The following is a 25,240-nucleotide window of genomic DNA, read 5'->3' as shown; positions in this document are numbered from 1 at the left end:
TACTTTAAAAGGTGTGTATTTCAATATGTCTGTTTATAGATCAGACATTTGGCTGTGAGAATTTAAATCTTTCAATCAAATACATTTTGCACAGTCTATACTCATTTATTTGTTCTTTGTGTGTACATTTATGGTTGTTAAAGCGAGTTTCTTTTCTTCATTTTCAGGAGGATATTGGTAAGTTTTGGATTTTAACCATTTTCTTCTGACATTGACAAACTCTAAAAACTAGATTGATCATGAATTGTAAAAAATACGGTCTAGTTACAATATTGGAAAAGTTGTAGTCAATTTGACAGGCTGTGGTAATTGTTAGGGTTGGCTCTTTTGTTGTTGTTGTTTTGTTCACATATTTTTGTTCGAGATTGATTTGGAGTTATTAAGTAACTAAATGAGCTTGCTTAAAGCTTTAACACCAGTTTAGATAGACAAATTATTGTTAAGTAATTTAAGTACAGTAGTATGAGTTATTTGATTTTTTTTTTTAGGTTGGTTGGTTAGTTTTCTTGTTGATGGTGATAATGGTTATGATTAACTGTGTATAGGTGCAGCATCAGATATCAGATGTGATAATGAGAGGTGTCTTGCTTTTTGGATTGCAAATACATGTGCATTCGAATCTGTCTATAATGACCAGCCTAAAGTTGTTACAGACAGGTGGTTGCTACGGATAGGACTGAATAAAATCTGTAAAAAATAAACACTTTAAGGATACTTTGGGATGGTTGTTTTGGGCAGGTGGTCATTATTAAGTACAGCAGTACCTGCAGTGTGATATGCCCCTCTGATGAGTGGACACCTCCCGTGAAAGGACACCTTGAGTCTCTTTGTCAATTATCTTGACCAAACTATACCTGTCATGACAGGCCACCTGCAATGTAAGGACACTTGTAACTGGTCCCAAGGGCGTCCTTTTATGGCAGGTACAGTGGAACCCCCCTTTTAAGACCTCCGAATATCTGAGAAAATCAGGTCTTAAAAAATAGGGGTCTTAAAAAGGGGGTAAATGTACAGAGATTAAGAACAGAAAGTCTGAGAAAACAAGGTCTTAAAAATAAGGAAGGAGTCTTAAATTGGGAGGGGGGGTCTTAAAAGGGGGGGTTCCACTGTACCACTGTAGTTGCAAGTTCTGGTTCGACTACATTGTAATCTTTCATTACATTTAACAACTCATGAATGATGGTAAGCACTGTTGACCTTTCAGCCAAAGTTTATCAGGCAGCCAGAAGACGGTGATTCTGGGGACGGTGATGGGTGTGGCGCTGGTGATCACGGTGCTGGTGGTGCTGGTGGTTATTTGCTGCTGTGTCAACAAGCACAAGGAGGATGAGGACGACAAGAATAACACAGGCACCAGGCCCCCACGGCCTTCTACAAGGGTACGCTTTTGGTGTTTGCAGGCATGGGAATGGTCCTCGGATCCGCCCATTTCAGAGGTTTAGTAATGAAATTTCAGAGGAAATAAAGAGTTTTCAGAGGAAATAAAGAATTTTCAGAGGGAAAAAAAAGGCCAAAACTTCAAAATTCGCAAGAGCCCTTTATATTCTCAAATCGCTCAGGCATCTTGAAACTTCAGATTGCATAGATTTTAATCGCACCTTAATTTTTGTTCAATGGGGGGAGCATGCCCCCGGACCCTCCTCGATTCCAGAGGTTTTTCTTCTCAGATATTCATGCCTGGTTTGTCACTCAGCAAGTACAGGTAGCCTAGAGGGGGATAAAGAGGTGGTAGCTGAATCTCCATAAATAGCCCCGTGGAAGTCAAAGTCAAAAGAAGTGTAAGCATTAAGAGATCGATCCATTCCTTGTGATGGCGAACCTCTCAAGGGGCTATATAGGGAGTCTGCGGAGATGATTGATATTGAGGTGAATAAATAAACAAATAGATTTATTACCTTGCATTCTTAATATCTGATTTTTGTATGTGTGAGAAACAGAGGGCTTTACACACAAATGTGTGTTATTGAAACGTAATTTATGGGAAGAAGTTTGTGTTTATTCAGTGTTTGTTGAACCCATCTGTCATTACTTGGTGCATCACAAGTATCTTGTTTTGTAGTCCAGTGCAGATAGGTAGAGTTTTGCAATGCCCAGTAAGTTTCAAGGTGGAGCACTCCCTGAGTTACTTTGGTGAGCAGCTTATGTTAGTACAAGTATAATGAGGTCTGATGTTGTCTTCCTGAATAATCTCCTTGGACGTTAGCTTGAGCATCACAGTCTCTACTCGTTTGCTGTCTCCTTGTTTGTTGTCATTGTCTCAATGACGTCTCCTGGACATGGGCTTTACTAATTGGAACAGAATATGAAGTTTAACCTCCTTGCTTGGTATTTTGGTAACTGTTCCAGATCAACTCAGAACTTGGCCATTGTTGAGTAATTACAGTATGATGTTCATCAGACTTGAGATGTTTGATTAGAAGGTTTCAGTTTCACTTGCCCCAGTGGGGCACATGAGGTAGTGACCATTGCACAGCCTGGCTTTGTGTCTGCCAGAGAGGTCAAGTGGGCGCCACCAGGGCTGGGGGAGACAGAGACGCTGGCCACAGAGCTGACGACGCTGACAGTGAGAACGCACGTATGTGGAACCACCAGGGGCAGTACCACAGCTACCCTGACCCTGCCCTGTGGAGCGCAGACCACCAGCAGTCGGTTCACCATGGCAACGCCAGCGCAGCATACGACCCTGACAACCCTCACACCTGGAGCAGCCCCCCGTCCTACAGGTCCACAGAGTCCCCCGCGCAGGGCCCCCCCAGCACCAAGTCCAAACGGAAGAAGAAGCAGCGTGTGACACCTGCGCAGGACAGCCCTCCCCATCAAGACGTAGAACAGGCGTTGGAGCAGCAACTTCAACAACAACAGCGGCAGCTTGCCTCCATGCTGCACAGCGGTCAGATCTCTCAACAGCAATACCAGCAGCAGCTGAGAAGCATCCAGCAGGCATTTCAGCAACAGCAGCAGCAGCAGCAACTGATCACCATGCTGCAAAACGGACAGATCTCTGAGGAGCAGTATGAGCAGCAACTGGAAACTATGCAGCAAAATCCACAGCAGCAGATGCAGCAAACTCGTCAGCAGTATCAGCATGAACTAGCTACCATGCTGCGTAACGGACAAATATCCGAAGAGCAGTATGAAGAGCAGATGGGAAGACTGCTGCAGACTGAACAACAGCTAAACCCACAAACTAGACAGCCATCACAGCAACAGTACCTCACACAGCTGGCTGCCATGCTGCAGAATGGACAAATCTCGCAGGAGCAATATGACCAGCAGATGCAGAGCATTCAGCAAGCAACCCAGGCAACAAGCCAGCAAGCAACCCAGGCATCAAGCCAGCAAGCAGGCCAGACAACACAGCAGGAGTACCAGAGGCACCTAGCGGCCATGCTGCAGAACGGTCAGATCTCACAGGAGCAGTATGACCAGCAGATGGAAAACGTGAAGCAAGCAGGCCTCAAAGCTCAAAAGAAGCTGGCAAAGATGCTGCAAAACGGACAAATATCCCAGGAGCAGTACCAGCAGCAGTTGACAAACATGCTCCAAGCTGGTCAGATTACCCGCAAAAAATATCAGAAGCTACTGGCAAACGCTCCGCAATCAAGCCAGCAAACATCCCAGCAAACAAGCCAGCAAGCAGCCCAGCAAACAAGCCAGCAAATGGCCCAGCAATCCCAGGCCCGGCAAGGAGTGGCAGACCCACAGCAAAATGACCCGGCATCTCAGCAACGCTATCTAAAGGCCCTGGCTGCTCGGCTGAAGAACGGTCAGCTGTCCAGTCGACAGTACCTGGAGGAACTGGCAAAACTGCTGAGAAGTGGCTACATCACCCAGCGACAGTATCAGCAGCAGCTGGCCAGCATGCAGCAAATACAACAACACAGCCTGCAACAGACGCAAGAGGAGGAGGAAGAAGGAGAAGAGGAGGAAGAAGAGGATGAGGATGAGGTGGCAGCACAGGCGCTTGAACAGCAGAAGACAGCTCAGTATTTGAAAGAAAAACAAAAGGAGGAAGAGGAAGAAAGGGTAAGACAACAAAAAGAGCGTCAGAGGAAACAGAGAGGGGAAGAAGAGCGCTTAAAGCGACAGAAAGAAGAGGAGGAACAGCAAAGACAGCAGCAGGAAGAAGAACGTCAAAGACAGCAGCAGGAAGAAGAACGTCGAAGACAGCAGCAGGAAGAAAAACGTCGAAGACAGCAGCAGGAAGAAGAACGCCTAAGACAGCAGCAGGAAGAAGAACGTCGAAGACAGCAGCAGGAAGAAGAACGCCTAAGACAGCAGCAGGAAGAAGAACACCTAAGACAGCATAAAGAAGAGGAAGAACGCCTGAGACAACAACAAGAAGAGAGGCAAAGACAACAGCAGGAAGAAGAAGAAGATCGCATGAGACGCCAAGAGAAAGACCGTCAAAGGCAACAACAGGAACGTGAAGAACACTTAAGACAACAAGAAGAAGAGGAAGGGCTAAGACAGGAGCAGCTTCAGCAAGAAAGCCAACGAGAGGAGCAACTCCAGGGAACACAGGAAGAACATCAGCTACAAGTGGAACGACGAGAGCCAGCGGAAGCTACTCCCAAACCCAGCAAGAGAAAGAAGAAGAGCAAGCCCAAGACTGCTGCTCCTGTTGAAGTATCCCCCAATCCTGATGCGGGCATGGAACACAATCATGACCTAAATATGGATTCCAGATATGGAAATGAAGGCACAGAGAATCCTGAAGTAACGGAGGGCCAGTGGAGAGAAGGAGGAAACACCGGGGGACAGGACTACCAAGCCAAGGTACCAGTTTGTTGTGACCTAGGCTGCTGTGGGTTTGCTTTGCTGGTCACTGTGCTGGGTTATTACTGGGCTGTTTCTGGCATCACACTGCTGTTTCTTTGTGGTCCACGGTTGTTCAAACTGATGGTTGCACAATTAAAAACCCTAGTTCTGAGTTCTTTTCTGAGCAGGGCCGGAGCACAGTAATTTTGGTCCATTTTCATTAGTTGTTTCCCCTTTTAGAGTGTGCTCACACACACGCACGCACGCACAAAAGCATGCACACACGCTCGCTCACACACACATGCACGCATGCACACGCAGAGGCTCTCATAGCTGCCAACCCTCCCGGATTTTCCGGGAATCTCCTGAATTTTACAACTTCTCCCTGCTCAAATTCAAGACTAAACGGTCCCCTTGGACCCCCTGGCTCCTGGATTTTGACTTGACAAGGTTGGCAGCTATGGGCTCTTTATTGTTGTGTATCTCTTTATAACCATTTCTACATTGTCTTCGCATTTTAAAAGGGAATGGGGCGCTGGTTACCAACATTTAACTGTGTAACTTTGAAAAAGATAATGCAGCATAGCACAAGGGAAACAACCCACTTAGAATACACACCATTAAAGAATGAAAATAATTTGAGCTACTCTCTCCCTTGGGCTGTAAAGAAGCCTGCCTCTGAAGTGGTGTGAATGTATCCTAGCCATGCTGTGTTTCAGGCCGTCATGCCAGGGGGGCAGGGAACTGACCAGCAGATGGCAGTTGAGGGGCCAGCTTACTACGGAACACCTGACATGTTCGCCATGTAAGTCACTTTCTCCTTTCACATGAGCGCAGGCGAAGTGTTCAATAAGGATTGTGTTCATGATTTGTTCATTTACATTACATGGGTTTTAGGTGAAATTGAATGCAGATTTTGATTCTGCGCTGTGCATTTGTCTCCTTTATCTTTCATGCGCGAAGGACATTACTTAAATCTGGACACCTCCTCAATTCCCTTGGGACTGGGACAGTAGGGGCGACCACCCCCAACCAGGCGCGTTCACAGGTGGCGGATAGTGTGATGGCCTTCAGATATGGAGGTTAGCTGCGAAATAAGCCAGGCTTGCCAGGACGAATAAGCAGTCGCGGACCAACTGGCGGTGCTTCCAACAGGATGGGGCGGGGTAACAGGTGGCACTGTTACACTCAAGAAATACCCCAGGTCTCCAATGACGGGAGCATCATGCGATCAAGAGCCGCATCTTAAGTTCTAGCCCTGGGGAAGGTCACCTCAGATAAACAAACCAGCCAGCTATGGCCAAATAGCCGGGTAGACTGGACTCGACAGCCCTGTAAAGCCACCAGTCTAGGAGAAGGACCACTCCGATATAAAAACACGCTGAAGCCGGATGAGCTGGGCCAAGTATGGCGCATAACGACAGCTCAACGCATCAACGCTCATATGACAAACGACAACGGAATTCCCTTGGGCATCCCGATCAAATTTGAGTGAGACCGGTTGCACAGCCTGAGGATTCCCGGGAGTGAGTTCTGGTTTCAGACAAGTTCCAAAATTCAAACATATTACAAATTTCAGATCAGTTTTAGATTGCAGACCATTCATGATTCAGACATGCTTCCAATTTTAGACAAGTACACATATAATGGACATAGATACGTTTTCCTGACCTTCTGTCGATGGCCTCAATGTTGCAGTTCCACTTTTTACCTTGTGTTTTAGATATACAATATCTAAGAACACACCAAAGTTATATTCAATACTTTACAACAGTCATGCTTCAAATCAATCTCGTAAAACACTGATGATCTAGATTAATGAATAAATTTATTGGTTGGTAATATTTCCGGATTCTTTAACAAACTATTTCTATTTTAGATCTAACGAATTTGCGTTCATAGTTAATTGTTCTTGCATTGACAGCTAGTTTTATGTCGAACTGGACTTATCTCAAATGGGCTGGTTAGTTACAAAGTCCGAATGTCCTGATGGAAGCCTGGATTCATATGATGACCGTAGCAGTGACGAACTTGATGAAGATCACTGGATGATGATGATAATTAGTAGACAAACTCCTTTTGCTCCTCGCTGGTGGATCACACTGGTGGCGTAGCTTGATTAGTTCACCCTTATCCCAGCGGATCCTAGACGCTCGAACCCCTGGATCAAAGGTAATACTTGTTATTAACAACGGTATCCTAGGATCAAGGTTAATTTTGATTTCTTGCCCTATCTTCATGTCGGGCGGTTCGCAGACAAACCAAGCATGGTTACTGAATAAAATACTAGATCTATATGCCGAACTAACTTGCAGCATGTACGTTTATGATTAACTTCATTAAACATTCTAAAACAAATATCATATGCGAATAGATGTGAGTGTATAATAGCTGTTCCTTGATGGGCGCTCGATATTACAACGACACCTTACCTCTTGATGCTCCTTTCCGGACACTACTCTACGAGTCTGTGCGGCTGCGGGTTACATCTCAGGCCTTGGGATGTTAGGTTAGGTGCCGGCGGCTTTTCATCGGTGGTTACACAGGATTCTTGTTCCCCACTTGTAGCCTCTCAGTACCCGGCAAATAGAGTGACCGTAATGGTTAGCGGTTCACGTTTCCTTCCTCCAAATAACTGTTTTCATCCCACGATGCAACTCCATGAGTTACGTAAATTCGCATATTAATGACGCAGTAATGACGTTGATCCAACATGTAGATTCTCATACTAGTGACGTCATTACTTCGTCTCCAAGGTCTCGTAGACTCTTACCCTAATGGTGCAACAAAATATTTCAGTCTCGGCTAAACAAGAGTTGTTTGGAGTTGAGTCGTAACATAACCCCGGGGGGTGGACAAGCGAAATCTTATTTCGTTTCCGTTTATACGACTCAATATACAATACAATACAATACAATATACAATATGCATATACAATTGTTTCCACATTTTGGAGTAGATCCGCATGAGCCTGTCGCGGCCAGTTTGGCCTCACTACTCCAACGGGGTGGACAAATTTTCCTTCTGGACTCTGAAACTCAGTTGATGCGACTCAAATAGTCGGCACCTAGGTTGTCCTTTCCTGGGATGTAGTTGATTGTGAAGGAGTATGGTTGCAATTGTAGCGACCATCGTAACAGACGAGGGTTTGTTGGATTCCTCTGTAGGCATTTCAAGGGTTGGTGGTCTGTCTCCAACACAAAGTGTCGTCCGTACAGGTATCTTTCAAACTTCTGTACTCCCCAGACTGTTGCTAGACATTCCTTTTCCACAGTCGCGTATCGGGACTCAGCCCCGAGTAGCTTCTTCGACTGGTACGCTACGGGGTGTAGCTTCTCTCCATGTAGTTGCATCAGTACCGCACCGATTCCTCGGTCTGATGCGTCAGTGCGGAGAACGAAGTCCTTGCCGAAATCAGGCATTTTCAGGACTGGTTTCTCACTGACCATTCGTTTGAGTCTTGCGAAGCTCTTCTTTGCCTCGTCACTCCATTTGAGTTTGTCTGGCAAGCTCTTCTTTGTCATGTCGGTGAGCGGCACGACCACAGTCGAGTAGTTTTCCAGGTATTCTCGGTAAAACCCCGTGAGACCCAAAAATGCGCGTAGCTGTTTCTTTGTAGCTGGTTCTTTGGCGTTCACGATCTTCACGATTTTATCGTCTTCTGGCCACCTCTCTCCATGCCCGATTTCATGGCCAAGATACGGCAATTGGTCGAATCCGATGTAGCATTTCGACGGTTTTGCTGCAAGGTTGGCTTCTTTGAGCCGCTGAAGGACTGCCTTCAGGGCTTCCATGTGTTGCTCCCACGTCTCAGTGGCTATCAAGATGTCATCCATAAAATGGTACACATCGTCTCTGTTGAGGGGACCTAGCAACTTCCTCATCATCCTGTTGAAAATGCCAGTGGCGGTCTTCAACCCGAAGGGCATGTTCACCCATCGGAACTGGCCTCGTGACGTCACAAACGCGGTTTTGTCTCTGTCTTCCTCGACAATGGGTATTCCCCAGTAGCCACGCGTGAGATCTAGCTTGGAGAAGTACTTGGCTTTTCCTAAGCTTTGGAATAAATGTTGAACGTCGGTGATGGGTTCCCCATCGAACACCGTGACATCATTCAACCCACGGAGGTCCGCGCAAAAGCGGTACTTTCCTTCTTCTTTCTTTTTGACGAGAACAATGGGTGAATTGTAAGCTGAGTTGGCGGGTTCGATGACTCCTAGCTTCAACATCTCTTCGACTTCATTCTCCACCATCTTCACATACGCATGTGGAATGGGGCGTGGTCTTATATAGACCGGTTTCTTGTCTGTGACCTCGATTCGACACGTAGTCAGATTCGTGGTGAGTGGTACGTCGGTCAGATTATCTAGTCTGTCCGCGCAGATCTGTCTCGCTTCAGTTCGCTGTGACTGAGTGAGTTTCTCTGAAAAGTGCACGTGGTCTAAACCTTCTGTGCGCTTTGTCTCAAATGTTGGGATAGTCCTCTGACTGTCCAACCGGAAGATGTCGTCGTTAGTGGTTTCGTCCTCCTCTACCACTACTGAGACGATCACTTCTTCCTCTTCTTCTTCTACTACTGCAACCGGAATTGTTCCATCGGTGACAGGTTGCTCACGTTCGACGTAAGACTTGAGGAGGTTGACATGGAATACTTTTCCCTTCCTCCTTACTTGGACTTTGTAGTCAAAATCATTCAACTTCTCTAACACTTCAAATGGACCTTGCCAAGTGAGTTCCAGTTTGTTTGTTTTCAATGGCTTGAGAATCAGGACTTTCTCTCCTGGTTTTAGCGACCTTGGTTTGGCTTTACGATCGTAATATTGAGCAGATCGCACTGAGGCTTTTTTCAGGTTCTCTCGAGCGAGCAAACAGGTCTCTTCGATCCTCTCACGAAGGTTCACTACATATTCCGCAGTGGTTTTGACCTCATCTGAGACGCTCTCATCTGTCCAAATCTGTCTCAAGAGTTGCATTGGTCCTCTGACAGTACGCCCGAACAACAGTTCGAATGGCGAGAAACCTAAACTCTCTTGAGGAGTCTCGCGGTATGCGAACAGTAATGCAGAGATGAACGTGTCCCATGCTTTGGGCTGTTCTATGCACATCTTTTTGAGCATGTTCTTTAACGTGCCATTCATTTAATATCATATTCTTACTCCGAATCACATTAGCATTGAGTCACCTGAGATGCTTATCACTGAAAAACGCTTACCCGGCTAAAGAATTTAAAGGGAAGCAACCCCATCACCAAAACGAAAGTGAAAGTAGCTTTGGTAATGGGCCAGTACACCGGGAGTTACCTCCCATACGGGTGTATGCCACGTCACTTCCTCTAGGAACACGTGCCTATTATCATACGTCTTTTTCACCTCGGAGAGGACGGTTCACTTTTTGACGCTCTGTGGCTGACCTTGTGTGTTTGAGTGACACCCGCCGGCCACGTTACCCAGCTTGTCTGCTCGCCTTGCCTACAGTTTGGTGAGCTCGTTCCCGTTTGTTGTTGGTTGTTTGCGCTGTTTCGTTACTGTACGTTGTCCGTTTTTTACGGACTTGTGTGTCAGTGACTTGCGTGTTTCGCCATTTTGTTGTGTGAGTTAGTTAGCTAACTCGTGTGACTTTGCTAGTAGCTCTGCGTGCCCTCTTTCTGTTTGGGCAAGTGTAGCTTTAGTATTTTGTTGACGCGTAAGCGTGTGTGTTTACTGTGTTTTCAGTCGTTTTGACTTACGTTTCAGTAAATCTTTTTACTTTGCCACGTGTTGTTGACGTTTGTGTCAGTGTCTTGCGTGTCGCCATTTTGTTGTGTGAGTTAGTTTTCTAGCTCGTGTGACTTTGTTTGTAGCTCTCCGTGCCTCTGCTTGTGGGGCAAGTTTAGCTATAGTATTTTGTTAACGCATTAGTGCGTGTGTTTACTGAATTTTCCAGTCGTTTAGACTTATGTTTCAGTAAATTTTTTCGCGTTGCCACGTGTTGTTGTCAACATGTCTGATTCAGACAAGCGCCGTGGCAAGTCGGACCCCAAGGGGAAAATTAGGGCTAAGTCTTCCTCTTCCAAAGCAACGTTACTTGTTACAGACCAAGAGCGTAACACTTTGTTGGCTGTACCAATTTCGGCGCCTAGCGCTGTTACTACTTCTGCTTCTTTTGCGGCGCCTAGCGCTACTGTTACTTCTGCACCTGTCTCTACATCGGAGACTTCGTCTTCTTTGTTAGCACCTGGACAAGGTGCGTTGGTTTCCTCTCTGTTAAAGTCACTGGTTCCAGAAATCCGCAGCTTGGTGCAGGCAGAATTTCAGCGTTCCGTCGCCAGCAGTTCGGCGTTTCCGGCATCTGGCAGTGACGTCCGGGCATTGGCTTCCGTGTCTTTGTCCTCCACTTCCGGCTTGGAGCAGCGTCCTCCCTCTTCAGCGTCGGTTGGTAAGCAGAGCTGGTCCGATAGCCCTCGTGAGGCGCCTGGACGTTCTCCTTCGGGGGACAGCTCTTTCGCATCGGGTCACGACCGATACCTTGCTGATCTTTCATTTCCGGCGATAACCTACGAGGCCCCGGACTTGTTCGAACAGCGGCGGCAGTCGGTTTCGACTGCCGCATTTCCGGCACTTGCCGGAAGTGATGATCCGTCCGCTCCGGCACGCTACGGCGGTCGCGGCAGGATGGAGTATTCACTGACTTCCGGTCCTTCCGGATCGCGAAGTCAACCAGTGCAGTCTTCACTTCCGCATTTTGCGGTTCCGTTGACTACACTTCCGGTTTCGGCCGGAAACGCTTCTTCCTCTTCTGGTGGTTCCTTCCGGATACCAGATAGTGGATTACAGCGTGCGCCTTCCGGCTTTCAAGCGCCTAGGCTTGAGCAGGCATCACTCCACTCAGTCGGGGGAGTGACGTCAGCTCATCCAGCTCCGGTTTTTGCGGATGGTCGTCCTGCTTACCCTTTACCTTCACAGGGTTTTGGGCGGCAGGATGACGTTAGTGCTCAGGCTTTTCCGGTTTCCGGTTTGCCAGGGCATGCTTCTGCTTCCGGAACTGGTGACTTCGGTCATGGTTCCACGTGTGACTATTCTGATGCTCCATCAGTGGTCAGCGAGGAGTCGCGGGGCGTGTTTCCGTCGAAGCTCAAGTCTGTTCTTGACGTCGCGGCGGAAGTAACGTCTCGTTATTTTCCTGAAGGGGTGGTGGCTGCGGACTCTTCCGCATCATTCGTTCCTTCTGCCATGGCGGACTTCCGGCCGGCACAGGAGGATGTTTCTTCCTTCCGGTTCGCCGAGTCTCCGTCAGTGGCTTACCAACTTTCGCATTCACTGGTTCGTCCAGCACATGCGGGGAGTGGTATTCGGCCAGTGCCTGTTCCGTTACTGCTTCCTTTTGGTCCAGTTCCGGAATCAGCTCAGCAGTGGGTGGCTTCAGCTGCCCAAGCCTCTTCCTTCGTGCCTACGGCCAATAGGAAGCTTGGCATGCCCAATCAGAGCCAGAATTGGCTGGCGTCTTTTGCACTCCCTAGGGCTACCCTTCCGGTTTCCCGGGAATTGCTGCCTCTTCTGACTAAACCGATCAAGCGTGATTCGGTTTTGCCGGTTTCCGAGGCTTCCCTCCTCTCTGCTGAGGAGGTTGGACGTCGGCAGATCGAACTGTCCTCCATTGCGGAGACTCTCGTTCGGGCTCTGTCTCGGGCATTGACCGATTCGCTAGTTCCTTTCACTCTCAGTGAAGAACAGAATGCGGACGATGTCTCTGCGCTTTTGACCGCATTGGCCAAGGTCAATGAGGAACAATTGCGTCTTTCCTCCCTGCAGTACACCCAAGCGGTACTCTGCAGGAGGGATCTCTTCCTCTCGCAGTCCCAATTCACGGAGCTGGCTACTAGGGAGACCTTGAGAGTCTCCCCGGTCTCAGAGGAGTCTCTCTTCTGTCCGCTGGCACTGGATGCCAGACAGAAGGAGATTCAGTCAAACAAGGACAGTCAGTTCCTTGACTACACTCTGAAGGGGGTGAAACAGTCTCAGCCTTCTAAACAGAAGCAGGCTCAGACATCGTCTAACCCCAAGCCAGCTCAGAAGCGGCAGGCTTCGCCGGCCGCTCGTGGTGGGAAGAAGAGGACGGCATCGGGGAGGGGGCGTGGCGGCTCTGGAAGTAAGCCACACCCCCAATGAAGCGCTCCCGATCTCACCTCCCTCCCGCCCTCCACCTTGGTGATGGCGGGAGGCCCCTCCCGGGCACTTTCTCGTTGGATGTCGGTAGTAGACAGCCAATGGATTGTGGGAGTGGTGAGTTCGGGCTTCCGTCTACTCTGGCGGGAGGAAAAGGCGCCTCTTACCCGAGTGCCTCCGCGGTTCAAGCCCCCCTTCTCGCAGGAAGCACGTTCCGTCTTGCAGTCGGAAATTGCCTCCCTGGAGCAGAAGGGCGCGGTGGAGAGAGTTCGGGTCCACAGCTCCCTGGGATTTTACAGGCGTCTGGTCGCTGTTCCCAAAGCATCAGGAGGATGGCGTCCCGTGTTGGATTTATCTCTCCTCAATACTTTCTTGAGGGAGATAAAATTCAAGATGGAGACGCCAGCCTCTGTCCGAGACTCTCTCCGCCCAGGAGACTGGGTGACCTCGATCGATCTCACGGACGCATACTTTCACATTCTTATGCATCCGACCGACCGGAAATGGCTTCGTTTCCGGTGGGGAGATCAGATCTACCAGTTTCGCGCACTCCCTTTCGGGCTGTCTCTCGCACCGTGGATTTTCACCATGGTGGTGAGACAGGTCTGTGCACTGGTGAGGTCCCAGGGTATCCGTCTGCGGGCTTATCTGGACGACTGGCTCATCATGAACCAGTCCCAGAGCGGCTGTTCGCAGGATACCCTGACGGTTCTTCGAGAATCCAACTGGTTGGGGTTCTCGATCAACCGGGTAAAGTCGGAGCTGACCCCGTCACAGACATTCACTTATCTGGGGATGTCTTTCGACACGGTCGCTTGGACTGTCCAGCCTTCTCAGAGAAGGGTGGACAAGCTGCAAGCTCAGATTCGCTCCACTTTACCTCTCCTGATGGCTTCCATCCGCTCGCTCGCCTCCATCTTGGGGCAGATGGAGTCTATGGCTCTTCTGGTTTCACTGGGCCAGGTCCACAAATGTCCGCTTCAGTTCGCGCTGAAGCCGTTTGTGGACTCTCCTCTGGTGGACTGGGACGCCCTCATCCCTTTGCAGGGATGGTTCCAGTCTGCGACCCTTCCGTGGTTGCACACGGAGTGGGTCTGCAGAGGTGTTCCGATCGTCGTGCCCCTCCCCGACCTGGACCTCTTTACAGATGCGTCCAGGGAGGGTTGGGGGGCACATACAGATCTTCAGACTCCTCCCTTTCCGTTACTCAGCCGAGTAATCCGGAAAGCGGAGATGGAGGAGCCGGCCCTTCTTCTTCTGGTCGCTCCTCTGTGGCCGTCGCAGGTCTGGTTTCCAGATCTTCTTCGGCTTGCCCAAGGGCCCCCCATTCCTCTCGCACTCGTGCGAGGGGAACTAGTGCAGCCCCGAACAGGCATTCCACACGAGGAGCCCAGTCTTCTGAAGCTTCACGTGTGGAAGTTGTTCGGGACTCGCTGAAGCGCTCTGGGGCGTCGTCTTTGACTCTGGACTTGGTGGCTCGCTCGCATAGAGCGTCCACCTCTTCAGTTTATGCTTCCCACTGGAAGGCATGGACTGCCTGGTGTTCAGCTAGAGGGGTGAGTTCGGTGGCTCCGCGCTCTATTCAGGTCGCTAACCACCTCTCTTTCATGTCTTCACAGGGCGCCTCAGTCTCCTCGTTGAGGGTCCGGCGCTCCGCTATCTCGGCGACTCTTCAGCAGATTGGTCGTTCTGTTCGAGTCGGGGGCGTTATAGCTGCAGTCATTAAAGGGGCTGCTCTTAAGGAAGCTAAAGCTCGTTTGCCCGCTCCCAAGTGGGACTTGTTTTTAATCCTGGAATTCCTTCGTTCTGCGGATTTTGAGCCTTTAAGCGAGGCCAGTCTGTTCAATGTCACTCGCAAAGCGCTGTTTCTCCTTTTGTTGGCTACGGCCCGACGGGGTAGCGAGGTCCACGCCCTGTCGGGTCAGCCTGGAGATATCTCCTTTGAGCCGGACGGTTCCGCATCTTTGCGTTTCCGGCCTGATTTCCTGGCCAAGAATCAGTCTCCGGGGCAGGCCTCTCCGCTGGTTAGAGTTAAGGCTCTGACCAGCGCGTTGGCCCCGGGTGACCCCGATTCGGTCAATTGCCCTGTGAGGGCACTTCGTCTGTACTTAGCCCGGACTCAGCCGATTCGGTCTAGTTCTCAGAAGTTGTTGTTTATCTCTCTCCTTACTAGGCGCGAGAAAGATTTGTCGAAGGTAACGTTGGCCCGGTGGGTGTCCTCGCTCATCAAGCAGGCTTATGAGTGGAGGCGCACAAAGAGGGGGGGGGGTTATGCCCTCCTTGCCACTTGACTCGGCCCGAGCCCATGAGACGAGGGCGTGGGCTTCCTCTCTGGCAGTTCTGCGCTCCAGACGTCTAGAGGAGGTGCTGACAACTGCGTATTGGCGTTCCGAAGATGTTTTCATAAACTTTTATCTTCGGGACGTCACAGCTCTTCGACAGGATGGCTCCAGAGGCCTTCCAGCGCTCATAGCAGCAGGCCAGTTCCTGTCCAGAACTTGATGGTGAGTTTTGATTCATTTCTAGCCCACCGCCTTGTTGATGTTATCTGCTAATGTGATTCGGAGTAAGAATATGATATTAAATGGAAAATTTCCTAAATAAATTATCATTTAATTAATATACTTACCCGAATCACATACTGTATTCCCTCCCACCTGCCCCGCTTATGGTTTTAAGATTTTTTAAAGCCGTATGATAATAGGCACGTGTTCCTAGAGGAAGTGACGTGGCATACACCCGTATGGGAGGTAACTCCCGGTGTACTGGCCCATTACCAAAGCTACTTTCACTTTCGTTTTGGTGATGGGGTTGCTTCCCTTTAAATTCTTTAGCCGGGTAAGCGTTTTTCAGTGATAAGCATCTCAGGTGACTCAATGCTAATGTGATTCGGGTAAGTATATTAATTAAATGATAATTTATTTAGGAAATTTTCCATTCTCTCGCACAAACCGTTTCCAGCTGGATGAAATACCGCAGAGGTTTTCCTTTTGATGCGGAGGAGTTCAGTGACTTCCTGCATCAGAGTGCCTGTGAACTGGCTCCCGTTATCAGTCAGTATTTCACTTGGGATACCGAGTCTAGTCCAAAAATCCCACAAAGCATCGGCTACTGTCTCGGCGTGGATGTCCTTCAACGCGACAGCTTCAGGGTAGCGGGTGGCAAAGTCAACCATGACGAGGATGTACCGTTTTTTGTTTTCGGACATAGGAAGAATAGGCCCGATGATATCGACTGCTACTCTTCTGAAAGCAGTCTCGAACACTGGCATCTTGCCCAATGGGACCTTCTTCGTAAGGTGTTTTGGCGCGGATCGCTGGCAAGCGTCACATGACAAGCAGTAGCGGCGGATCTCAACACCACAGCATGGCCACCAAAATTCGCGTCTAATCCTTTCGGCGGTACGACGCTGACCTTGGTGTCCTGCCATTGGATGATCATGGCCGAATGCGAGCACCTTACTACGGAACGATTTGGGAAGAATAACCTTCAAAGACTCCTCTCCTTTCCGATTGAACGTCGACTGGTACAAGATACCATTCTTTTCCACGACCCTCATGTGGCCTCTCTCTTCTCCGGTAGCAGCTTGTTTCCTGATGCTGTCTAACGAAGGATCTGTCTTCTGAGCCTCGCGTAAGTCCTTTGGAGTAAACATATCCGATGTTGGCTCCCGGCTACTTGGCTTACTCGCAGATTTGTCTCTATCATTGTCCAATTTGGACTGTGCTCTGGTATCTACGGCCCCAGCGACTGTCTCAGTGCTGTCGTGATACCAGGCAGGTTCTCTGACAGGGAAAATCGGTGTTTTCCTCCTGTCGTTCTGAGTTCCATGGAACTCCCCTATGAGCACCGGCATTATGGGATCCGCCATGACCACGACTTCTGTCTCTCCGCAGAAGAAGGGCGAATCCACATGAATGATCGCGGTCTCGCAGTACCGGACTTTACTTTTGTCCGCTAACGTGGTCCTCTTTCTCTGACCAGTCATTTTGTCGGCCGGCACAAGATGTGCGGCCACCACAATCGAGCTACAGCCCGAGTCTCTCAGGGCGGTCACTCGTTTGCCGTTGACTTTGACGTCAACTAGATCCGAAAACTTTTTTGTGGTGCAGTCTCGACACAATTTATCTAACGGGGATTTTTTTCCCTGTGTTTCGCGTCGGACATCTTCAACCGTCACAGCTCCGGCGGTGTTGCCTTTTTTCCGTAAGGGACAATCGCTCGAACGGTGTAGACCTACGCGACAATAGAAGCATAGTCCTGCTTCTCGGAGTTTTTCGCGTTCCGCCGGTGTCAAAGAAGATCTTTTACCTTGTTGAGGTGATGGTTTATGATCCTTCTCAAAACGTTTCGTTCCGTCCTGAGGAGTTCGCGTTGGTGTCGGTCTCAATTTATTTTGGCTTCTGTTCAGCTCATAATCGGACGCGAGTTTTCCCATCTCCTTGGCATTGATCGGGTTCCGGTCTTTGACATGCACGGCGAGATCAGAAGGCATTGACTGCAAGGACTGCTCTCGCAGGATCAAATCGGTTAATCCTTTGACAGTTTTCTCGCACGGATCAAGCTCGATCCACTTGGTTAGGTACCGATCGAGTCTAGTGATGTGTTCTTTGTAAGTTTCCGCGGGATTACGTCTAGTATTGCGGAATTTCATGCGATATTGCTCAGCGGTGAGCTGGAATCCTTCAAATAACGCGCTCTTCACCTTTTCATAGTCGTCAACATCCTCATCGTCCATTTTGGACACGATGGTACGGGCCTTACCTTTCAAGAAGTATATCAGCCGGGAGGCTTTCTTTGATTCGTCCAAATTCATATCTCTGGCATAGTGTTCAAACTGTTTGAGCCAGGATTCAACGTCATCCTTGTCATCAAGGTAAGGGATTTTTGGAATGAAACGGGGATCATGGTCATGTGAGGATTGGGAAGGATGAGCTGCGTTTTCATTCGTGTTCATCTGAACCTCGCTCTGAATGCGCAGCTCTTCTATCCTAAAGAGTCTGTCTCTCTCATTCTCTTTGAATTGGCGCTCATCTTTTCGCTCTTGAGCTGCTCGCTCATGTTCACGCTCTTGAGCTTCTTTATCCCTCTCCCCTTGGACGAATGACTGTAGTTCCTTTCCCTCCAAACCAAACTCTTTCCCCATGGTGATCAATTCCTTGATCGAACTGACGCTGGGACTTGATGGAACGGCCTGCTCGACATGTCCGTTCACAGGCTGAGCGGCGTGGCCGTCATCACCTAGATCGGTGATATCAATCAGATTTGCTCCTTCTGTATATTCTGGGTCTATGCCCCCGGTTGACGAGAATCTGGTGTAGTGCTGATGATGTCTGGTATCAGCCATTTTAGGTAATCCCTCAAAATACAAAACTTTGGTACATCCACTCTTGGTGGTACTCTAATATGGAAGACTCTTACCCGCAGGTATTGTTCAACCTTTCAACACTGGTACAAACAATGTTACACGCGCACGTGATTTTTCCTACACCTGTCCTTCGTCTCTATCTTGAACCGAAACGACTAACTAGGACTTAGCGGTGTGTCGCTGAGTAAGTTGCCTTACAAAGCCTTATGTGATGACGACCTTCAGTCTGTCAACACACCCACAGAAGTTTTCCCCACTATTAACTATCAACCCGCGGGTTATAGATAACTAATAATGTGAAGCACAACTTAAATAAGCAACACGTTTTAAATGTTACTCCGACTAGAGTTATAATTTAATCTGAACTTAAACTAAGGTCCTAGTACTATCGAGCGTCCATCCTGGTTGGAATTATAACACACTCACCGTTTTGATCAGAACTTGAGAGTATAATTCGAACCGACAGTTAGTTAGTAAACTGCCAATTTCCCGTGAAGTTGTCGAACATCAATTCTATGTCTTACCTTATGACTATGATACTATTCGACGAACTAGATGGAAATCCTTCCACGAATTAATTTAGCAAAAACGCTGTTCGTGAACAACAGCGATCGCGAAGATTCTTTGGGCAGAATGTACCCAAATCAAACACGGAGTTATTTAAAATTTCTTCTTACAGAAATAATTTAAATATTCTACTTACCAATACCACCGTCTGGTCTGTATATGAGTGAATCCGACATGAAGCAGGAAATGATTTTGAATTTTGAAGAAAGAAAAAAATGAAGAAAGATTTTTCCAGAAAATATTCTAATTTCCGTCGCTTCACGGATAATTTGACTAACTAATTTATGGGGTAAACCAGTTGTCAATGCAAGTTTTTCTTAGGTACGAACACGAGTTCAGTATAGATCTCCGGACAGAGCCCCCATTGTTGCAGTTCCACTTTTTACCTTGTGTTTTAGATATACAATATCTAAGAACACACCAAAGTTATATTCAATACTTTACAACAGTCATGCTTCAAATCAATCTCGTAAAACACTGATGATCTAGATTAATGAATAAATTTATTGGTTGGTAATATTTCCGGATTCTTTAACAAACTATTTCTATTTTAGATCTAACGAATTTGCGTTCATAGTTAATTGTTCTTGCATTGACAGCTAGTTTTATGTCGAACTGGACTTATCTCAAATGGGCTGGTTAGTTACAAAGTCCGAATGTCCTGATGGAAGCCTGGATTCATATGATGACCGTAGCAGTGACGAACTTGATGAAGATCACTGGATGATGATGATAATTAGTAGACAAACTCCTTTTGCTCCTCGCTGGTGGATCACACTGGTGGCGTAGCTTGATTAGTTCACCCTTATCCCAGCGGATCCTAGACGCTCGAACCCCTGGATCAAAGGTAATACTTGTTATTAACAACGGTATCCTAGGATCAAGGTTAATTTTGATTTCTTGCCCTATCTTCATGTCGGGCGGTTCGCAGACAAACCAAGCATGGTTACTGAATAAAATACTAGATCTGTATGCCGAACTAACTTGCAGCATGTACGTTTATGATTAACTTCATTAAACATTCTAAAACAAATATCATATGCGAATAGATGTGAGTGTATAATAGCTGTTCCTTGATGGGCGCTCGATATTACAACGACACCTTACCTCTTGATGCTCCTTTCCGGACACTACTCTACGAGTCTGTGCGGCTGCGGGTTACATCTCAGGCCTTGGGATGTTAGGTTAGGTGCCGGCGGCTTTTCATCGGTGGTTACACAGGATTCTTGTTCCCCACTTGTAGCCTCTCAGTACCCGGCAAATAGAGTGACCGTAATGGTTAGCGGTTCACGTTTCCTTCCTCCAAATAACTGTTTTCATCCCACGATGCAACTCCATGAGTTACGTAAATTCGCATATTAATGACGCAGTAATGACGTTGATCCAACATGTAGATTCTCATACTAGTGACGTCATTACTTCGTCTCCAAGGTCTCGTAGACTCTTACCCTAATGGTGCAACAAAATATTTCAGTCTCGGCTAAACAAGAGTTGTTTGGAGTTGAGTCGTAACACTCAACAGGACAGCCTGCAGAAAGGGTTCTGCCTCGTCAGCTCTCGCGTCCCCCCGACCACTGTCTCAGTCAGGGGACATGATGATGATGATGATGATGATGACGACGACTCATTTTCAGACCAGTTTGGATTTTAGACTACCGTAGTTCTTAATTTCAAACCACTTCCATATTTAGGACCCATTGCAAACTCATGCAGCCCTGAAAATCCAACAAATGGTGTACTCGCCTTTGGCTAGTGATTATGAAAATTTACTAGCCAGAGAGCAAACTTTACTAGCCAAACCAACAATTTATTTCAGCAACTTTACTCGTATTTTGCGAGTAGATGAAAAATGTTACTTGCCAGTAACATGTTTCTACTCGCCATGGCGAGTAATATACTCGCCACTTTCAGGCCTGAAACCTTATTGCACGTGTGACATGAGATATTGACGTGAATGTGTGTGCAGCGGCATGTACGGAGAACAACCTCCCTCCTACCCTGGCATGGAGACCATGATGATGACGACGCAGGGGGGAAACATGGCCATGGGGGCAATAGGGGGAGGGGATGGGGGTATGCCCGCCACCACCGAGAGGAAGAAGAAGAAAAAGAAGAAAACGCTGAAGAAGAGGACTGGTGAGATAGCGCTGCCAGTGCAGGCGGGAGACGTAGATGAGGTGAGGTTTTGGTTGAGGGCCAGGATGGATGATGATGATGGATGATAAATTATGGATGATGATGATGAATTATTATGCTGGATGATGGTTGAGGGATGATGAATGATGATGAAGGTTGAGGGATTATGGATGATGCATGATTGTTTATTGAGGGATGATGGTTGAGGGATGATGGCTGATGATGATGGTTGAGGGATGATGGTTGAGGGATGATGATGGTTGAGGGATGATGATGGTTGAGGGATGATGATGATTGAGGGATGATGGTTGAGGGTGGATGGAGATGATGATGATGATGATGACGATGACAAAGATTGTAATGTGTGCTTTGTGGAATTTGATTGCTTGAAGAGTTGAGAAAGCGTTTTTTTTCTTACCTAGACAAAAAGAAGGAAAACACACACACACACACACACACACACACACACACACATATGTGCACACACTCCCCCTCTACACACACAATATACTGAAGATTTGATATCAAATTATATCTAACGTATTATTTGTGCCCAACAGAACCCTCGGCCTCCAAGACCCCAAGCCTCCATGGAACTGAACCTGAACCCTGGTGGTAGTATCTCCGTCCCGGGCCAGGATAATGCTGCTGCTGCTTTTGATGATGAGGAGGATGAGTTTTAACAGTTTTACACTTCTTCCCGCAATTTTTTTGACTGCTTCAAGCCATCTTTAACCTTCGCCGGTGGTTGTGGGTCTGTGTGGACCCAGAAGGGTGTTTAATTGCAAATATCTCTTAAATTAGATGGAATTTTTTAATGAGCTTTTAAGAATGCCTCAGGCACCTAAAAAGCTCTTATATCCTAAAAAAAAGAAAAGTTCATATTTAAACTACAAACATCGTGGGGCCGTGCGGACCCATGTTTCTCAAAGAAGGAAATGAGAAGCATGGGGTTCGCACGGCCCCACAATGACTTCCGTGTGTAGTCGATAACCCGGGCGGGCGTAGATTAAAGGACGTGTAATTAAGTGGTATCAAAGGGGTGTAAAGAGGATATGTGAGACAAATTCAGCAGTACTTGTGGTGTAAAGTTGCCCCTTTTCTGTCCCGCAAAAGACCCTATTGGTTGCTCGTTGATTTTTTGCAGGTCAAGACTTGTATGTAGGTATTAATCTGGTTTTAAGATTTAGGTGGCAGTGTGTAGATATGATAGTTGTTCAGAGTTCTTGTTTGGTAAAACCTGCGAACACTTTGTGATAAATCATTGTTTACTGGCAGAGAGTAAAGTAATGTTCTGTTTCCTGTTTCTGCTGACCGGGAATGGGACAAGTCCTATTTTCTGTCAAGAGAAAATGTATGCTTTGATTAGTCAGTCGTTTGACATTATGGACATGTTAAAGCCGAACATCCGTCTCCAAGTGACCAAGACTTGTTATAGTTTAGTTATTGGCCAGAGAGCTAAATATAGCGTTGCCAGCAGGAGAAACTGGAGCTACATCTGCAGCGCGCCGATGTTGGCCTTTAAGTAAGATTTATTTTCTTTGTCAAAAAGGACCATAAGAGCAATTCACAGATGTTTTAGGCAGTGTTTGGCGTTAATGACAAATTCTGTGATTCTGTTGAAATGACAGCAAAGTTTTTGGTGATTTGAAATAAGTTTCAGCAAACAGTGTCCCTGCATCACAATAGTTGACTGTGTAATTGCCAGCGGTTGTGAGTCAGAGGGTTGCCGTTTTTATCTGAACACCAAAGAGGGGGTGGGGATCTTTTGACATTGTGGAATGTAATTAGCTACTTCTGTTAGAAGAAACATGCACGTAAGGAACTCACGGTACCTGTTCCAGTACACAGAACTTGTTTTGATCATCAGGTGGCTACTCAAGCTGTTTTCTTTCAGAAATATTGCCTTTCTTTGAGATCCAGTTTGGCTTCTTTTTCTTATTAAATTGTGTATAAGTTGACTGTGTAATGTATAAACAGTGTTGTTTTGAACGTTTTATTGCACTCATTGACAGCAAGATGTACGTGATTTACAGAAATTAGTGTCGCTATGGTTACAATTTCAAACATTACGAAGAATGCAATATATTCAGGCACTGACCTCCCAGCGCCTATACCAAACAGGAAGTTACTTAGATGTTTATAAATATAAGCAATTAGTTTGTAAAGACGGGTTTGAAACACAAGGATATGTCATGTTATTATCTGATTTGTTTTTATGCAAATATTTAAAATGGATGTATGGCGTGTGTTTAAGTATGGCTTACAAATGAAGGACAGTTGTCTATTGCCTATTCCACTATGTTGAGGACTATGTTGTTCCAAAGGGGGTCCTTTCATGGGAGGTAGCACTTTTCTTCATATCTGTGTGTGTTTCTCTTCGCATCAGAGTTCTGTTTGCAGTGTTGATGTATTTGGTCACAGTAAGTTATTCTGTTATGTCTGATAACTGGTACAAATTTGTTGAATTTGATATGTTCCAGTGTCATGTTGTCAAAAAACAAAACAAAAGGGTACTCATGTTTTGAACATGTCTGGGAGAAAAGGTTTTTGTAAACAAAATTTTGATGTTTGCTTTTTGCAAAGATTTGAGAGTTGAGCGCAAGCAGTAAACAATCTTTGTTGGAAAACGATGGTAACATGATTAAAGTTGACTTGACATCTACATCGTTGCAAACCTCTTTGTGCGTGTGTGTGTGTATGTGTGTGCTTTTTTGAGTGCGTTTATGTTTGTGTACATGTTTTTGTGTGTGCGTTTGTTTGTGTGTGTGCGAGCATTCGTCCTGATCACAACATGTTTACCCTTTTCCCCCCAGGGCAAAGAAAAGGGAGGAAAGCTGCCGCCCCATACAAGGTCGCAGGTTCGAATTCGGGCCGGGACGGACACGGGTCAACTTTATGTGCAGACCCAGAGACGGAAGCCATGTCCCACCCCCGTGTCATCACAATGGCACGTAAAAGACCTTGGTCATTCTGCCATAAATGCAGGTGGCTGAATACACCTAAACACGCAGACACCTGGGTAGCGCGACTCAGTTGCTGCTAGCTTTCCACTGGGAGGAAGCGACCCGAATTTCCCAGCGATGGGACAATAAAGTAATGAAAATGAAAGAAATGAAAAAACCGTTTCGATTCCAAGACACGCTATTTCAGATCAGCCACTCCGGGAAAAAAATAAACAAGGAAAAAAAATAAACAAAACCCCAACCAAGTCAAGAGCCCTTTATTTGCAAAACATTCTCCACCATTGAAGAACACACGCACATTTTGCAAGCAAAGAGGCATGCATGTATTCTTGCATCCACGTCGGTGCACTTCCGCACGCTCGTGCAGACAGACACACAATGTCATACACACAGAGGGACACAGTGGAGGAAGTGCCATACACTCCCAGATGGACTCTTCTTCGTCAGAGATAGGCTCACCGACAGACTCATAGACAAGACTCCTCAGGTAAAAAAAAAAAAAAAAGTACCACATTGTGAACTATATTATACTATAGTACTTTTACTATAGTAAACTAAGGTACTTTTTCACCTGTGTCTGCTCTCTCTCGTTCGCTAACTCTCTCTCTCTCTCTCTCTCTCTCTCTCTCTCTCTCTCTCTCTCTCTCTCTCTCTCTCTCTCTCACACGCTCACTTTCTCTCTCGTTCGTTCGCCCACTCTCTCTCTCTCTCTCTCTCTCTCTCTCTCTCTCTCTCTCTCTCTCTCTCTCTCTCTCTCTCTCTCTCTCTCTGAGTCTCTCTCTCTCTCTCTGACACACACACACACACTATTACATACTCACAGCGCTCCTGCCAACAACAGAGACAACAAGAACAAAAACTCCCCCTTGCTCTGGGCATGGCAAAAAACAAACCGACAGAAACTTGTTCAAGCTCAGAATGTGAATGTGATAGGACCCGTGGTAAAAATTCCTTCCCCGAAGGCATCGCAATCACGACGTTAAAAGCTGATCCACTTGCCCATGCTAGACTGAGTTGGGAGGGATTCAGTTTGGTGCAAAAATTCTATTTCAAGTTTAGTAAAATATAAGCGAAAGAAAGAAAACAGGACATTTTGTATCGCTTCTGATCAAAGCGTGCGGCAGTTGTTGTAGAAATGGAACATTGGCCCTGAGCTGCACCTTCCCGATTTGGACGATGCTTGTTCAAAGGCATATCGTAATTTTGGCACTGATAGTCTGCAATGTCAATTGTGTACATGAGATTCAAATATCCGCTGTTGCGATTGCAGAAAGTGCTTTTATAAATCAGTTAGGTTAGGA

General features: G+C 47.0%; 1 protein-coding gene across 1 annotated transcript; it reads left to right on the top strand.

Moving 5' to 3' along the window:
* Positions 1–455: 455 nt before the first annotated feature.
* Positions 456–23,638, top strand: LOC138947736 (golgin subfamily A member 6-like protein 7). The gene is made up of 5 exons (XM_070319284.1): positions 456–1,379; positions 2,494–4,779; positions 5,481–5,566; positions 20,804–21,014; positions 21,534–23,638. Exons 1-5 carry the CDS (start codon positions 1,251–1,253, stop codon positions 21,654–21,656), a joined length of 2,835 nt encoding a protein of 944 aa, XP_070175385.1. The 5' UTR covers positions 456–1,250; the 3' UTR covers positions 21,657–23,638.
* Positions 23,639–25,240: the final 1,602 nt, after the last annotated feature.

The sequence above is a fragment of the Littorina saxatilis genome, linkage group LG14 (assembly GCF_037325665.1).
Source record: "Littorina saxatilis isolate snail1 linkage group LG14, US_GU_Lsax_2.0, whole genome shotgun sequence".
Lineage (NCBI taxonomy): Eukaryota > Metazoa > Mollusca > Gastropoda > Littorinimorpha > Littorinidae > Littorina > Littorina saxatilis.
This window is presented reverse-complemented; position numbering and strand designations above follow the sequence as displayed.

Coding starts and splice junctions, on each gene's coding strand:
- LOC138947736 (XM_070319284.1), top strand. CDS start 1,251: ATGGGTGTGGCGCTGGTGATCACGGTGCTGGTGGTGCTGGTGGTTATT. Junction 5,567..20,803: donor ACACCTGACATGTTCGCCAT/GTAAGTCACTTT, acceptor ATGTGTGTGCAG/CGGCATGTACGGAGAACAAC. Junction 21,015..21,533: donor AGGCGGGAGACGTAGATGAG/GTGAGGTTTTGG, acceptor TGTGCCCAACAG/AACCCTCGGCCTCCAAGACC.